At 41.6% G+C, this 16088-nt stretch overlaps 1 protein-coding gene across 9 annotated transcripts in view; it reads left to right on the forward strand.

The window, feature by feature from the left end:
- Positions 1 to 16088, forward strand: part of LOC135495030 (otoferlin-like) — a 68108-nt gene that overhangs the window by 14539 nt on the left and 37481 nt on the right. For 7 of the 9 annotated variants that reach the window (XM_064783423.1, XM_064783426.1, XM_064783427.1 and 4 more), the window contains exons 10-28: positions 2442 to 2531; positions 2953 to 3015; positions 3612 to 3705; positions 3826 to 3941; positions 5671 to 5703; positions 6665 to 6714; positions 7075 to 7261; positions 7746 to 7923; positions 8546 to 8784; positions 9207 to 9318; positions 10999 to 11249; positions 11676 to 11987; positions 12220 to 12372; positions 12714 to 12897; positions 13280 to 13539; positions 13757 to 13906; positions 14345 to 14500; positions 14897 to 15058; positions 15485 to 15638. In XM_064783423.1, the coding sequence (XP_064639493.1) occupies positions 2442 to 2531; positions 2953 to 3015; positions 3612 to 3705; positions 3826 to 3941; positions 5671 to 5703; positions 6665 to 6714; positions 7075 to 7261; positions 7746 to 7923; positions 8546 to 8784; positions 9207 to 9318; positions 10999 to 11249; positions 11676 to 11987; positions 12220 to 12372; positions 12714 to 12897; positions 13280 to 13539; positions 13757 to 13906; positions 14345 to 14500; positions 14897 to 15058; positions 15485 to 15638 (2944 nt within the window). Of the gene's footprint in view, positions 1 to 1285; positions 1418 to 2441; positions 2532 to 2952; positions 3016 to 3611; positions 3706 to 3825; positions 3942 to 5670; positions 5704 to 6664; positions 6715 to 7074; positions 7262 to 7745; positions 7924 to 8545; positions 8785 to 9206; positions 9319 to 10998; positions 11250 to 11675; positions 11988 to 12219; positions 12373 to 12713; positions 12898 to 13279; positions 13540 to 13756; positions 13907 to 14344; positions 14501 to 14896; positions 15059 to 15484; positions 15639 to 16088 lie in introns of all 9 variants that reach the window. The other 2 variants (XM_064783425.1, XM_064783424.1) reach the window with 2 other exon arrangements.

Raw genomic sequence — 16088 nt, forward strand, 5'->3', positions numbered from 1 at the left:
GCAGAAATGTGACCCACCACGGCGAAATGAGTCGCATGTCGCACAGAAGATGAGCCTAAAATGACACCTGGACATAATAGAAGAAATTGATATACTCAAATTTCACAAAAGGCAGACAATAGTGAAATGAACAACCAGTCCGTCTCAACATGTCAAGCTGGGAGCGACGTGCAACTCTTTTTACCATGGCGGGTCACAAATGTCCTCAATTAGCCATTCTCGATTCATCATTTTGGGCTCATTTGGTTGACTTCAGAGTTTAATTCATACATGGGTACATCAGATATATAAACAACATTATATTTTCAGCTGTAATCAGTCTTGTTTTGTTCAAGCTGCATGTGATGAACTGCTGTAAACCATGAAATCTTCACGACGCCAAAAATTTACAAATTTGCTCAATTAGCAATAGACTACAGTAGAACCTCTCTATTATGGACACCATTGAGACTGACAAGTGCTGTCTTTGATAGGGAGGTGTCCTGATTACAGAGGTCAAACTGAATGGAAACAACTTATTTGGGACCAAATCTAGTGTCCTTTATAGAGAGATTGTCCTCAATAGCGAGGTATCCGCTATAAAGGGAGGTTCCACTGGTATATGTCAATTTGCTGGAGAAATGTAATAAGTTATACATTGCGGTTAAGTTTTCAAGCCTTCTGAGTTCCCATTTGAATGTGTTTGCGAAAATCGACAAATTTTTGAAACGCTCGTGAAAAATTCACGTTTTACAGCATGTGTTATCTTGTCTTGAGTTCCGTTCATTTTCACTTTAACATTTCATGCACCGTGAAGGTTTCCATATCTCTTGAAGAGTGTCGCATCGCATCCGGTGTGAGGTTTAGTATAAGTCCCGCGGTAAAAATCCAATGCGGCGACCAAGTACAGAAAACTAACATACAATCGACAGGAGGTGACGACCCTCAGGTATAGGTGCCATTATTACAGGTTGCTTGGATGTGGATTGTTATAAATCTTATTCTATATTCCAGTGGTTTTGGTGCATCTTATTTGGTGGTATGTTTTGAAATATTTTAAGTCAGTTGCATTTTATTTTCTAGTAGCCTACAGTCCAAGTCACAAATGACATCCGTCCTGCTTCACATCAGTGCCCCAGTGAGGCATCATCTATTCTGTTTCACCTCAAACTCATCTATTTCATAGCCCTCTTGAATAGGTCACAATAAAAGATATTTCTGTTTCTTTACCCACACCCTTTTTTCTCGAGTCTCTTGTTTATTTCCTCGATGTTTACCTCCATCTTTTATACTTATTTGTCACCAGGTTCAGTTGCACATAATCTGTGGCCGCTACCTAAAAGGTTTGAACATCAGCCCTTACATCAAGATCGATGTGGGCAGTAAGAGGCAGTATACGCGTGTGGTAAAGTCGACGGACAGTCCGTACTTCAACGAGGTAGAATTGGACTTGTTCTGCAACTTAGTAGAAAACTAACACCAACTTAGTAGAAAACTAACACCAACTTAGTAGAAAACTGACACCAACTTAGTAGAAAACTGACACCAACTTTGTAGAAAACTGACACCAACTTAGTAGAAAACTAACACCAACTTAGTAGAAAACTAACACCAACTTAGTAGAAAACTAACACCAACTTAGTAGAAAACTAACACCTACTTGTAAAGTAGTGAGCTAATGAACTGATGACAAATTTGAACATAGTACACTCTTAGAAATAAAGGGTTTTGAGCCCTACAAAGAACAATATGTACCCTGTAGAAGTTTTTCCGTAAAATTTAAAAAAAACTTAATCTAATGGTTTTTGAGATTCCACAAAACCTCTAAGGTTTTTTTGCGTTGTTGAAAAACATCTACGGGGTGCATATTCATGTTGGTTAAAAACCATTAGTGGGTTTCTAAAAGTTGAAAAACCTTTATTTCTGAGAGTGTAGATATATAGTAATAATAATAATAATAATAATAATAATAATAGTCAATAGTTTGTTGTCATATAACCTAATAACATAATCAGGACCTGGTTGTACAAATTGAATTTGATCACTAAATGCTGGCGTGAACTTGACTTGGTGTTATTGCCTTCAGTTAAGCCCTTTGGCCTCAACACCAAGTTAAGCCCTTTGGCCTTAACACCAGGTTAAGCCCTTTGGCCTTAACACCAAGTTAAGCCCTTTGGCCTTAACTCCAGGTCAAGCCATTTGGCCTTAACATCAAGTTAAGCCCTTTGGCCTTAACACCAGGCTAAGCCCTTTGGCCTTAACACCAAGTTAAGCCCTTTGGCCTTAACTCCACGTTAAGCCCTTTGGCCTTAACACCAAGTTAAGCTAATGAAAGAGTTAGTGACAAGACTTGTTTTGAAAACCCGGGCCCTTTACCTAGACTATTAAGAGATATGTCTGTGAGAAAGTTACTTCTACTAATTTACTGCTTAAACTAACGTCTAACCACTTGCTTTCAATAGGAAGGCCTCCTCGGCATGATTGCTGGCAGTCGATACAAACCGTCGTGGATGAATGTCAACAAGCTGATGAACAAGAAGACACCAAGAAAGGCATGCTAACCTACTAATACACAAGAACCTCTCTATTAAGGACACCCTTGGTACTGACAAATGCTGTCCTCAATAGAGAGGTGTCCTGATAAGAGAGGTCGATTTCAATGGAAACAACAAATTTGGGACCAAAACTAGTGTCCTTGATAAAGAGGTTGTCCTTAATAGAGAGGTGTCTGCTTAAAGGGCGGTTCCACTGTTTGTCCTTTAAATTAGGCTAATCTATTGGATAATACGTATTTGAATACATTTTATATTTTCGCGAAACAGTCAAAATGTTTTTTACCTCATCGCATCATAACTATGGCGGGCTTCAAAGTCTCTCAAGTGTGGGACCACGCATTTTTACAATGCATTTCGTCCCTGCTTTTCATGTCAAATAAAAGTAGCACCTAATCTAGTGTTTTTAATTGGTTTGCAGTATTTCGTGTTCGACTTCCATACCACCAAGGCAGAACTGTTCGATCAAGTCATTCAACTCACAGTAAGTATACACGGTGACCTCGAGCAAGGCATTTTACATTGTTGACTGTAATGATGCAATATAAATGCATGCTTTAGAAGCAAAATGTAGGCTACTGACTTTGACTTGGCAAGTCAATTTGGGAGGTGTTATATTTGGGATTCTGCATGCAACACCTAGTTCAAGTAACTAGCAGTAATCGACTTTACACAGAAACCATATTGGTAAGTCCACGTTTGAAGGCTGTTGAGTCTTTATCTGTGGTGTTCAGTATGCACCACTCAGCACACACAGCCAGTGCTTATCCCCTTAAAACAGAAACCATACGTAGAGTCAAGGTGCATGGCTGCCTACCATATCATGAAAGAGCACATTTGGCAGTTAAATTTCCATTTTTTCGTTGGGAGGGCCTCCCTTGCTTCCAAGATTGCATACTCTTATGCTCTCTGGATGGGGCCGCGCCCCCTCTTACCCAAATATTTGGATCTGCCACTGTCATCTGTAACCAATCGTTCACAAAATCTGGATATTTTAGCTTTTGGTGAGCGACATTCAAAATGCTCTAAGGAGTATTGGTAACATTTTACTGAGGCACACCATAATCTTTCCCTTCACAGGCTGTGGCAACATCCAAGTCGATCCCAGGCTTCAAAAGGGGCCAGAAAATTGGTATATTCAAGATAGATGTCGGCACAGTATATGCAGCACAAGGTAGGTTTGTCGGTTGGGATTTTGGGCTAAGAGTGGACCATAGGCACCACCATTTTGGCGAGAACTTGAAATCTTAAAGCTACAAAAATACTCTTTCAAAACAAACTCCTTCTGTTGCAGATCATATGTTCTACCACAAATGGGCAGTTTTGGTTGATCCTGATGACGGTGCCTCAGGGGTCAAAGGTTATCTGAAATGTGACCTCTCGGTCACTGGGAAGGGGGAACAAGTCAAGGTAAGAACATGATGTCCCCTTGCACCTGGCATGGGTTCTGTTCGGGGTGGTTAAAATACACATCCATAAAATCATAGCTCTTTTTTCTGGAACCTTTTCCTTTCGTGCCAGAAAATGTCTGAAGAATGATGTATTCTTCAATTTATATGAAACTCTTTCTAATTTGATAGAAATTGCTCAACAATATATTGTACTTGTATTGATTCATTAGAACGCAGTTAAAGCAAGATTTTAAGCCCATGGTCTTGTTTTGTTTTGAGCCTGAGAAAGTCCCACTAGGTGTTTTGTCTGTTGCCCTGCACGTTAGATTTGCAGTGTGGTTACTACCAAGTCGACATGAATCCTGCTGATCAACAAAATACCACCTTTAATGCACTTTGGAGATTATAAAGTATAATAGAATGCCATTTGGATTATGTAGGATGGGAAGACATTTCTGCCCATGATTACACTTTGACCCTTTCTTTGTCTACTCCACATCTCAACATTCTACAACTGATTACATCATTATCAAACTGATTACATCTTTATCGAAAAAGTCTTGTTGATATTCATATGGTGCATTACTTTTTCAGGGCCGAAAGGTCTGTGAGCTTTGTATGACATTTCATAAACCCCATAACACCCTCTTGAAACCTTCTGATATAGATGAGTAGTAATATTCCCCTAACATTTTAATCAATGTAGAATTTCGGTACTCCTATTCTTTTAATTGTTCTTAATATCTACTGCTGCAAACTCCCAACAAATTCCTACTAATTTATACATCTCACATTGGATTTCAGGATGTGAGTGTCATACTTTAACAGTAATCTATGTATAACTTCAAGTAACTTTATGTGTTACTGTGGTCTTGGGTCATTTTGTTCTTAACTATGCCTTATTATTTGCACAAAGATTGTCTTAACACTTTCAGCGCCAGCATCTTCCCCTCCAAAACCCCATTTCCTGATTCCCAGGACAAAATCTATCAGAGATATATAACTGTACAAAGTATTTTCACTAGGTTCCCCAAGACAAGAGCTTTTTGAATCAAACTTATCAACAGAGAAATGATTACTATCCCCCTTGGGTATATTTTGGGTTTTTTTGGTTGAAAAGTGGCAGAAAGTGGCCAAAGTGACCCTGACCCCTCCCTTAAAAAAATTATTCCTACAGAAAGAAATTAAGCTGCTGGAAGAGAGGTATTTCGATGACGTGGATATATGTTTGATGGCGCTGAAAGTGTTGATTAAAAGCTTAAATAACGTTTCTAACAATAGCAGAACATCTCTCAGCAGACTACTGCCAGGGGGACACCCTGTTTAAGAGACAATTTTTGGTTATTTCATTTCAATTCAACCTTTGCAATCGCAATGTTTCCAAGGACGTCACTGGGCAGTCCTAAAGGTGCCTTTAACTGATTTAAACAGTGTGCTTTTGCTGTATGTCAATTATTTGTGTCTCTTTCTTAAAATTTCTTCACTCAAATATGATTTTAAAAACTTACTTTCAATTTGGGTGCGATTTCTGATTATTTGTCTGTGTTCATTTGTCAGTTGGACGTCTAATAAACCCCTGACTTTGTCAATTTAGGCTTCGTCGGTAGAGGTAGAGTACTGTAGTATCGCTTAGATCAGTTATGGGAATGAGAACACTATAATCTGACATACTTCTTAACCTTAATCCGCCTTGCCCCATCCCATCTAGGTGTCATTCATGCTGTTGATAAATGTTATTCTATGTTCAGACCCCCACAACAGGCATAGCTGGAGTTAAAGAGGTATGAGGATGTGAATATATCCCCATCAACCCATATTTAATCCCAATGGCCCCAAAATCTTAACCTTGCTATCCCCATCAACACATCTGTTCCCATGCCCCCAAAATCTCAACTACATCCCGAGTTTTATAATACCATCAACCCATCTGTTCCCCATGGCCCCGCAATCTTAACCACATCCCTGATTTATTTGTTACGGAAATAGTTAAGGATAGATCTTCCCCATGTCACCGTTGGTCCGCTTGACATATCTATTCCCCATGGCTCCAAAATCTTAACCCCATCCCCTGTTTTATTTTTTATGGAAGTAGATTAAGTAGCTTCTTCCCCAGGTCACCCTTGACGTATCCTATCAATATTCTATCCTACGCTTGACATATCCTATCAATATTCTATCCTACGCTTGACATATCCTATCAATATTCTATCCTACGCTTGACATATCCTATCAATATTCTAGATTCCCCACCTTGGTATCAAACAATTGGATGTGCCAATAATCCCCCACCTCAGGCATGCTTGGTATTGCCTGTTTCCCTCTACCCAATTTTGAGAGATTATTTTTATGAGTTTGACAACCTGATCTTGTTGACTTGTTTAGATTTCTCTTTTGTGTTATATTTCATTTTAAAATGCTATTTTCTGTCACCAGTTCATGTTTTAGCTGTATCATGCGTACCTGGTAGTGAGAAAGCAAATTTTGTATAAATCCCTGTAGATCACGCAGCGAGTCAGGTACTTTTGCAAGGCCTGTATGAACATGGTAACAACACCAACAGCTGATGACGTTGTGTCCTCCGCTGTTAAATTCAAATAACAAAGATGATGTGCTCATTATGATAAATACCTGCAAAGACGTCACTGTCATTGACATCCCTGTAACATTATTTATTTCTATCTTGAGCCACCTTTTCTCATGCTTTGTTTTTTTTCTGAGTTTATCTATTTTCATTGATTACAGATTGTCCCAAAAAACTTGAAAGATGATGAAGATGATGAAGACATCGAGGCGTAGGTTTTATCCTCAGCTTTTTCAAACGACAAACAATCTCATCTGGCAAGGCAGATGTTTGCTGCTTGACTGAGAACACTTGCCAATTTTGGCAGATTTGCAATGATTTAACAAGGCACCTACCTTGTAGTATTCTCATAATATGACAAACTGAGTACAAATAATTGTCCTAATTTGACATACAGCGATCAGGAAAACTGATACACGTGCAGTGCCATATTATAAGTGCATACAGATAATGCGTGAGCATGCATGACTATTGGCGTCATTAGCATGAAATAGAAATAGTTGGACCAACAGTAAATACATGAGGACAACCCGAGGTACCCCTTTAAGTGATGTGAAAAATTTGCTTTCAGAAATCTTCTCCTGCCTGTTGGAGTCTCAGTCGATCGCCAGATGGCAGAAATTGCTGTCAAAATCTATCGGGCGGAGGATCTTCCCCAGATGTATTCCGACGTGATGGCGAGTGTCCGCAAAGCTATCATTGGTGACAACAAGGCACTGGTGGATCCATATGTGGCGGTGAACTTCGCCGGACAGAAGGTGGGTCGTCAGATTTTGAAAAAAGTTTTCTTTCAGAATTTGAAACGAAACAAATGATAAGTATGATTTCAGAGCAGTATCCATTTATACACCTGGGTACAGAGGCCGTAAGACAAGGAGACCTGCCTACAGTCTCACGCCGACAGTGGGGATCGAATCCGGGATCTCTTGACCGCTGGTCGAGGGGTCACCAGCCACTACACCACAGTGCCTCCAAGACCCTGCTGTGCTCGCAAGATGGTTGGACCCAGTGTGTGGCCGGGAGTTTCTGTTTTTCTTATGGTTCTGGTGGATGTCATGTGTTGTATCAAAACTTCTTTATCAAAGCAAAGAAAAGGAGCCTCATAGCCCAGCATCTGACACTGCTGGCTACCATGCAACAGGGCATGGGTTTGATCGCTGAAGCTTGTGACAGTCATAAGAATACCAGTACCATAGATGTCTTGACGAGATTGAAGCATGATTCCTGTTTATGATTTTTCAGGGTAGGACGTCATCGTGCAAAAACACGTACAACCCCCTCTTCAATGAAGCGATTGTCTTCCGTGACATCTTCCCGCCGTTATGTAACCGCATCAAACTGCAACTGCTCGACGAGGACGCACTTAAAGATGAGGTCATCGCGACCCATTACATTGACCTACACCAGATTATGTATCCAGGTAGGCTGACATTTTAATTGGTGCATTAGCGTCTGTTTTACAATTCACAATTACAGCGTCGAAGAGCGTGTCCCTAAAACCAAGGTTCCTTGTGGCTGGTGCCTCTGTTAGGGCAAATGAAAGACCGCATCTGTGTGGACAGTAGCTTTAGATAAACATCCTTTTCCTTGCCAAAGACAGAGTATATACTAGGCCAATAAACCCATTTGGCACCCAACTGTAGTGCCACGCATACATATCACAGGTCTGGACAGTGTAATATTCCTTAGAAAATCAGTAGAACCTCTCTTAGTGGAACCTCTCTATTAAGGGCAACCTCTCTATAAAGGACACTAGTTTTGGTCCCAAATTGGTTGTTTCCATTCAATTTGACCTCTCTAATCAGGACACCTCTCTATTAAGGACAGCACTTGTCAGTCCCGAGGGTGTCCTTAATAGAGAGGTTCTACTGTACTGCACACTGTCAAATTTTCTCAAATTTCCTCCTGGCAATAGCGAGTGCAGCAGGAGAACATTGTCATCGTGATAAAGTGCTAAAATGATAAATATCGCAATGACGTGCAATGAGATTAGAACTTTTATTTTGCACCAGCATATGAAATTAAAAAAATTAACCTTCCAGGTGAGAGTGGATTCCTCCCACAAATGGGCCCCTGCTGGATTAACTTCTACGGTGCCCCCCGTGGTCAGACGCTGAAGGATAAAATGGAAAAACACAACGAGATGAATCTCGGTCAAGGTGAAGGATCAGCCTATAGGGGGCGCCTGATGATCGCGATCAAGACGGAGCTGATTGAGGCTGATGAGTACGAGGCAATACAGAACGGCGTGGATGTATCACAGGCTAATCCTGTCTCAGATGTACGAATCATTTCCATAACTTGGTCATTATCTCAACATTTTTGACTAGGCCTATTGTGACAGTTACATCTGCCATCAACAGTCAAAGGTTATGTTTAAGATACATTCTCCTCCTACTACAGTCCCAATCACAATTGACATCCATCCTGCATCCTCAGTGACGCGCAATGTACGCGCGTGTTGTGCGCAAATGACGCATCAGTGACGTTTATCTCTCGATGTTTAGCATGAATTACGCAACCTACACTCGACCTACACTTGATTTACGCACAACCTATGGACTGGATAGTGTTGCTGGCCAAAACGAGAACTCCCGATATACTTCTCTTCTGACTGTTTCAGAGATACCACTTACACCAGTTTTCTACTGCCATAAACTGCAAATTATGCTTACATGAAATACATTGATCATTTCTTTGCAGAGTGTCTGCGGTGTGAAAGAAGACTTCACATTATTCTGCACAGTGATCGATGCCTCCATGTTATGTATGGAAGTGACTGGTGGTAAAGAAGTGACACTTGAGCTCAGCATTGGTAAGTCATGTCGTAGTTTATGACTCTGTCATTAAAGTGACTGGAATGGGTAAAGAAGTCACACTTGAGCTCAGCATTAGTAAGTAATGTCATAGAAGTGACTGGAATTGGTAAAGAAGTCACACTTGAGCTCAGCATTAGTAAGTCATGTCATAGAAGTGACTGGAATGGGTAAAGAAGTCACACTTGAGCTCAGCATTAGTAAGTCATGTCATAGAAGTGACTGGAATGGATAGAAGTCACACTTGAGCTCAGCATTAGTAAGTCATGTCATAGAAGTGACTGGAATGGGTATTGAGTCACACTTGAGCTCAGCAGTGGTAAATCATGTCATAGAAGTGACTTGAATGGGTAAAGAAGTGACACTTGAGCTCAGCATTAGTAAGTCATGTCATAGAAGTGACTGGAATGGGTAAAGAAGTCACACTTGAGCTCAGCATTAGTAAGTCATGTCATAGAAGTGACTGGAATGGGTAAAGAGGTCACATTTGAGCTCAGCATTAGTAAGTCATGTTATAGAAGTGACTGGAATGGGTAAAGGAGTGTTACTTAAGCTTAGCATTAGTAAGTCATGTCATAGAAGTGACTGGAATGGGTAAAGAAGTGACACTTGAGCACAGAATTTGTAAGTCATGTTAGAGAAGTGACTGGAATGGGTAAAGAAGTCACACTTGAGCTCAGCATTAGTAAGTCATGTCATAGAAGTGACTGGAATGGGTAAAGAAGTGGCACTTGAGCTCAGCATTAGTAAGTCATGTCATAGAAGTGACTGGAATGGGTAAAGGAGTGTCACTTAAGCTTAGCATTAGTAAGTCATGTCATAGAAGTGACTGGAATGGGTAAAGAAGTGACACTTGAGCACATATTAGTAAGTCATGTTAGAGAAGTGACTGGAATGGGTAAAGAAGTCACACTTGAGCTCAGCATTAGTAAGTCATGTTATAGAAGTGACTGAAATGGGTAAAGAAGTCACACTTGAGCTCAGCATTAGTAAGTCATTTCATAGAAGTGACTGGAATGGGTAAAGAAGTGACACTTGGGCTCAGCATTCGTATGTCACGTCATAGAAGTGACTGGAATGGGTAAAGAAGTGTCACTTGAGCTCAGCATTGGTAAGTCATGTAATAGAAGTGACTTGAATGGGTAAAGAAGTGACACTTGAGCTCAGCAGTGGTAAGTCATGTCATAGAAGTGACTCGAATGGGTAAAGAAGTGACACTTGAGCTCAGCATTGGTAAGTCATGTCGTAGAAGTGACTGGAATGGGTAAAGAAGTCACACTTGAGCTAAACATTGGTAAGTTATGTCATAGAAGTGACTCGAATGGGTAAAGAAGTCACACTTGAGCTCAGCAGTGGTAAGTCATGTCATAGAAGTGACTGGAATGGGTAAAGAAGTCACACTTGAGCTCAGCATTAGTAAGTCATGTCATAGAAGTGAGTGGAATGGGTAAAGAAGTCACACTTGAGCTCAGCATTAGTAAGTCATGTCATAGAAGTGACTGGAATGGGTAAAGAAGTCACACTTGAGCTCAGCAGTGGTAAGTCGCATCATATTTCATGACTCTGTCATAAATGCCACCATGTCATGTAAGAAAATGACTGGAATACGTAAAGAGGTCACATGAGGAACATCAAACACGTGTTGCATGTGCATCTCATGATATACATTTCTCCTACAGGTGTCCTTGGCAATGAGCTTGATGGTCAAGGTTATGGTCGAGACGAGGGTAAAGATCCACCAACGGATGCCCCGCGTGTCCTACCAGCCATCAGCACCCTCGTCCCTATGAAACCGGTCACTGGGGACAACATCCATTACCGTCTGCCCATCGAAGAAGAAAAGCCCGTTCTGTATCAGACGATTCCCTGGGAGGATCACAGGAGGCGCTTCTATATCACGAATATGCTGGAAAAGATCGCAGATAAGATGGTTGGAAATTTTCTAATTTTGTTGTGTTTTTTTCTAGGAATTAACCCTTGGAGGCGACTCTAAAATGTAGTCTTACTCCTTAACTGCAACCCATTGAAACTGTAACAGTCGAGTGCAACAAGGTCACAGTAGAGGTTCAAATATTAATTGTTGATTAAAGATCTACTTCTTTTGTTCAAGAATTTGAAAATTTGAGTCAAATTTCTTATTGTATCAATACGTGCTGAATTTAAATTTCAACAGTTCCGTTCTGTGGGCAGATATAGAAATACATACTGTGTTTCAGTGAATTTGGATGTATAATAAATGCACTACGGCATTGTGTATTCATTTTTACCTGCACTAACAGTAAATACAATAAAAACGGACAGCGTAATACCCCTTTAAGCTTTATGCTCGTTTTTTACTTATGTTTCTCTCTTTTAGGCTGACGGACTTGCTGATGCTCGAGATGCCTTCAGACGCGAGAATTCAAGAGCCTACAAACGACTGAAAAGGACTTTAAGAGTCCTCAACGCGGATATAACGACGTATCTCATGTACTCGCGAGGGTCATCAGGCGGCGCGGGCGTAAAGACGAAACTCGACAAGGACAGGAAGAAGTTGTGCGAGACTCAAATGGAGAGAGTCGCGACCAAAGCCGAGCGAATACGCAAGGAAGTGTGTTTTGAAAACATGAAGTATAAGATGAGAGAGTCCCGCGCTGTGCTCAACACTATTCGTCATCTTGCAAAAGAGGTATGTCCACCTTTCCGAAAGTAAAGGATTGAAGCGTTTCGCTTATTTGAGGCAGATTGGGGCGTAGGAATAAAGGGTATTTTTTGGGATTAAGCAATAAAGGGTTGTGAAATACCCACACCAAAATATTTCGGGACCTAACCAGAGACATTTCGAGACTGTATTGAAAACATTCTCTTTTGTGATATTTTTCCAAATTTCACTATCAATATACATGTACTCATGTTTTCAGCCTCAGCACGGTCTGCCCGACATCTTCATCTGGATGATATGTAACAAGAAGCGCATAGCGTATGCCAGAATCCAGGCCAGGGATATCATCTATTCCACTTGCGAGGAGGAGAAGGGCAAGGACTGCGGGGTCGTTAGGACCCTCTTCTTAAAGGTGAGTCAGACACCTTTAAAGGGGTACGCCGTTCGTAATTACTGTAGGTCAAGGAAAATAGAATGTAGTTATACACAATGTCGTAGTCCAGTTTTTATGCATACGATTTGGCTCAAACTTGATATGGCAAAACATAGAGAGATAAGTGCATCATTGGCATGCAACTTGGTACCCAACTTGGGCATACATTGTGTGTAACTGATGCAAAGCAGGAAGGATGTCAATTGTGACTCAGACTGTAATGGTTGATAAATTGCTTACCTCATGCCCGGTGATTTTTGTGGTAAATACAATCGTTATCTCTTCCAACTAGAATTAAAAGCATTGTCGTTTATTTTCAGTTTCCTGGGAAGAAAGGTCTGGGAGAGGCAGCCTGGGTGATTCCCGCCAAACTTCAACTGTTCATGTGGCTTGGGATAGATAGGGGGCGCAAGGAGTACATGACAACTCTACCCAAGGGCTACGATATCCCCAAACCGTTGAAAGGCCAGAAGAAGCGACCACCGTCAAGGATAATTTACAAAGGTATGTAGTTTGTTAAAACCTTGAACCAGTGGGGCTTTACTTTGTGAGTCCCAGTTATTCGTGAAATCCGCAAAAAAAACCACCCGCAAATATTCTGAGGTTTACAGTATTAGTCTGACATACAGTTGAACCTCTCCATTTAGGACATCCTCGGGACTGAGAAATGCTATCTTTAATAGAGAGGCGTCACGATTAGAGAGGTCAAAGTGAAAGGAGACAACAAAATTGGGACCAAAACTAGTGTCTTTATAGAGAGGGTATCCTTAATAGAGAGGTGTCTGTTGCGGGCGGGTCAACTGTATATCATAAGTGTCACGTCTAGCTGTCCATCCGCTATCGTTTTTGCTTCAAGATTTTGTGATCCATACTCATTCATTTCCAGACAAGTTCACCTTCACCCTCAACGCCTACATGTTCCTGTGCCGAGGCCTCATAGGCTCTGACGACAGCGGTCTCTCTGACCCGTTTGCCCGCGTGATCTGCTTCGATCGCTGCGTGACGACCCGGATTTGCCCGGAGACACTCAGTCCGTGTTGGGACCAACTACTTACCATAGATAACGTTGACATCTACTTCGGCTCCGAGGATATCAAGGTCGACCCGCCGATGATCATCATCGAGATATTCGATCACGACGATGTGGTGAGTTGTTATTAGTTTTGCCAACAGGGAGCTGTAGATGTAGAGCATTTTGCTGTCTGCAGTTTTCGTTTCTGCAACCTCCTTAGTGGATATCTGTGTTTTCAGAATACCTCACATTAAGGATAGCAATTATTGTTAGTCCTAAGGCTGTCCTTAAGGGAGGTTCTATTGCACTTTGTATGAATTGGAAGATGAACCTCTGTTCTTCTTTTTCCAGGGTGACCCGGAGTTCCTTGGCAGGGCCATCGCCAAGCCCCACATCTACATGTTATGGGACGAGTATGAACCCCCACAGCTACAGTGGTGGGAGGTCTACAGGGCTCAGTTCAAAGGTGGTGAGCTCCTGGCTTGTTTTGAGTTGGTCCAGGTAAAGATTTGTTCATATTTCTGTCATTCTACTTCTGTTCTCGGAATTTTTGCGATGCACACTACACAGTCTGTTTATGGTGTTTAAGTTGGCTTTCCCAGAAAGTTCTACTACAGAACCCCAGATCTTTGTGGTCAGGGTGGTGTCCTTTGCTCAGTATTTTGAGGTGCACACTAGACAGTCAGTTTCAGGAATGATGTCGACTGTCCTAGAGACTTCAAAGGAATCTAACCAGTAGTTTGCACTCGAAAGCCCTAAATGTTTTGTGGGTTAGCAAGATGACCTCAGGAAAGTAAGGGATGACATTCCTGGGAAAACCTATCTCAAATTGAGGCAAACCAGAAGGCATGCCCTTTGGAAATGTGGTACTCATTCTCCAGAGTAAGCACTTCCAGTTTGTCATGCCAGCGATTTTATCTTTCACTGCTTCCATTCAAGGTCGGTGAAGATGGCCAACTTCCCCCATTCTGTCCTCCGTCACCACGGGATATGTTCATCAAGGATCAGATCGCAAAGGGGAAGAAGGAGAAGGATATCAAACTCATTCCCATCCCGCGGCCGATCAGGCCATCTGTCTGCAAATACAGAATGGAGGTAAGATGATTCTCATTTGTAGATATCAAAATAACACCATTTTTTGTAGATCGACATAGAATTTTGTTGAGAATAACTTTCGACACCACTGTGTCTTCTTCAAGGTCTGCCAGGGAAGAGTTTCACTTAGCATTAAATACAAATAGTACAGTGATTGTTGGCAGAAGTGGAGATCACAAAAACAACATGGCATTTTAGTATGAACTAGAGAATAAATGGTACAAATGAAAAGAAAAGAGGCTGGATAATGACGGATTAGGATTAAAGAGTGTATTACAAGTAAGCGGAACCAAACGAAACTTCAAAGTGCACTGTAAACATGTTGGAATCAAGGTTGAAAGGCTATTACATTGATTCCTTACTCATTACATATAATGCTGATTGATTACATTTCAGGTGTTGTTCTGGGGTGTGCGTGATATGCTGAAGCTCTTCCTCATGTCTGTTGACCGACCTAGAGTTGACGTCGAATGTGGTGGACAGATCGTTTCATCAACCGTCATCACGAGCGCCAAAGTCAAGCCAAACTTTGAAGATCCTGTGCAGTATATTGACTTGGTAAGTGAGGTCTACTTTAGCAGTCATTTCTGATCTATTAGCATGTCAGATGAGGCCACTGACGCACCATCTCTCCTGGCACTTGTCCAAGATTTCTAGGCCATGCGCAGTAGAGATGACTTTCCAATGTTGCACCTGGGGCATGCTATTAGTTAGCAGCCGCTAAGTTTCAGTGACTGCTGCTAAACTTAGCTTATGAAAGGGCTAGCCAGCCTTGGCTAATTGGACACTCTCTACTTCCAAACTTGTATCTCTAATGCCAAGCAACTGGCATTAGATTACCCTGTATTCAACTAGCTGGCAGCCAACCAACAGGCTGCATCGGAAAGACAAGCAGGCCTCATACCTTCGACCTTCCATTCACGAAGCAGATGCCTTGCCAACGGGATCGGTATATAACTTAACATTTTAACTTTCAATTTCTAGGAACTTCCTGAAAACTCGATGTTCTGGCCACCCATCATGATCCGGTGCGTGGACCAGCGGCAGTTTGGCCGGATGGTCATTGCTGGGACGCACGTCATCAACCATATTGATAAGTTTGTGACAGGAGAGGGAGGGGAGAAAGAATTGTCAGAATGTAAGTAGGCCTACATGTATCTCTCATGTTGTCTCTCCTTCTTCTTCTTCTTTGTCTGCATTCATATTTTATGTAACCCACAAACTCAGCTCTTGTGACACAACAAAATCGACTGTTTGCTGCTAGCAGATCTTTAGCGTTTCCCAGCAGTTGGCGACCTGTGCAATACAACTGTTGGGGTGGCAACTAGTACAATACAAGTGTTGGGGTGATGCCTTGGCAACTAGTACAATACAAGTGTTGGGGTGATACCTTGGCAACTGGTACAATGCAAGTGTTGGGGTGATGCCTTGGCAAAAGGTACAATACAAGTGTTGGGGTAATGTCTTGGCAACTAGTACAATGCAAGTGTTGGGATGATGCCTTGGCAACTAGTACAATACAACTGTTGGGGTGATGTCTTGGCAACTAGTACAATACAAGTGTTGGGGCGATGCCTTGGCAAAAGGT

This window comes from Lineus longissimus, chromosome 10, assembly GCF_910592395.1.
Source record: "Lineus longissimus chromosome 10, tnLinLong1.2, whole genome shotgun sequence".
NCBI classification, from domain to species: domain Eukaryota; kingdom Metazoa; phylum Nemertea; class Pilidiophora; order Heteronemertea; family Lineidae; genus Lineus; species Lineus longissimus.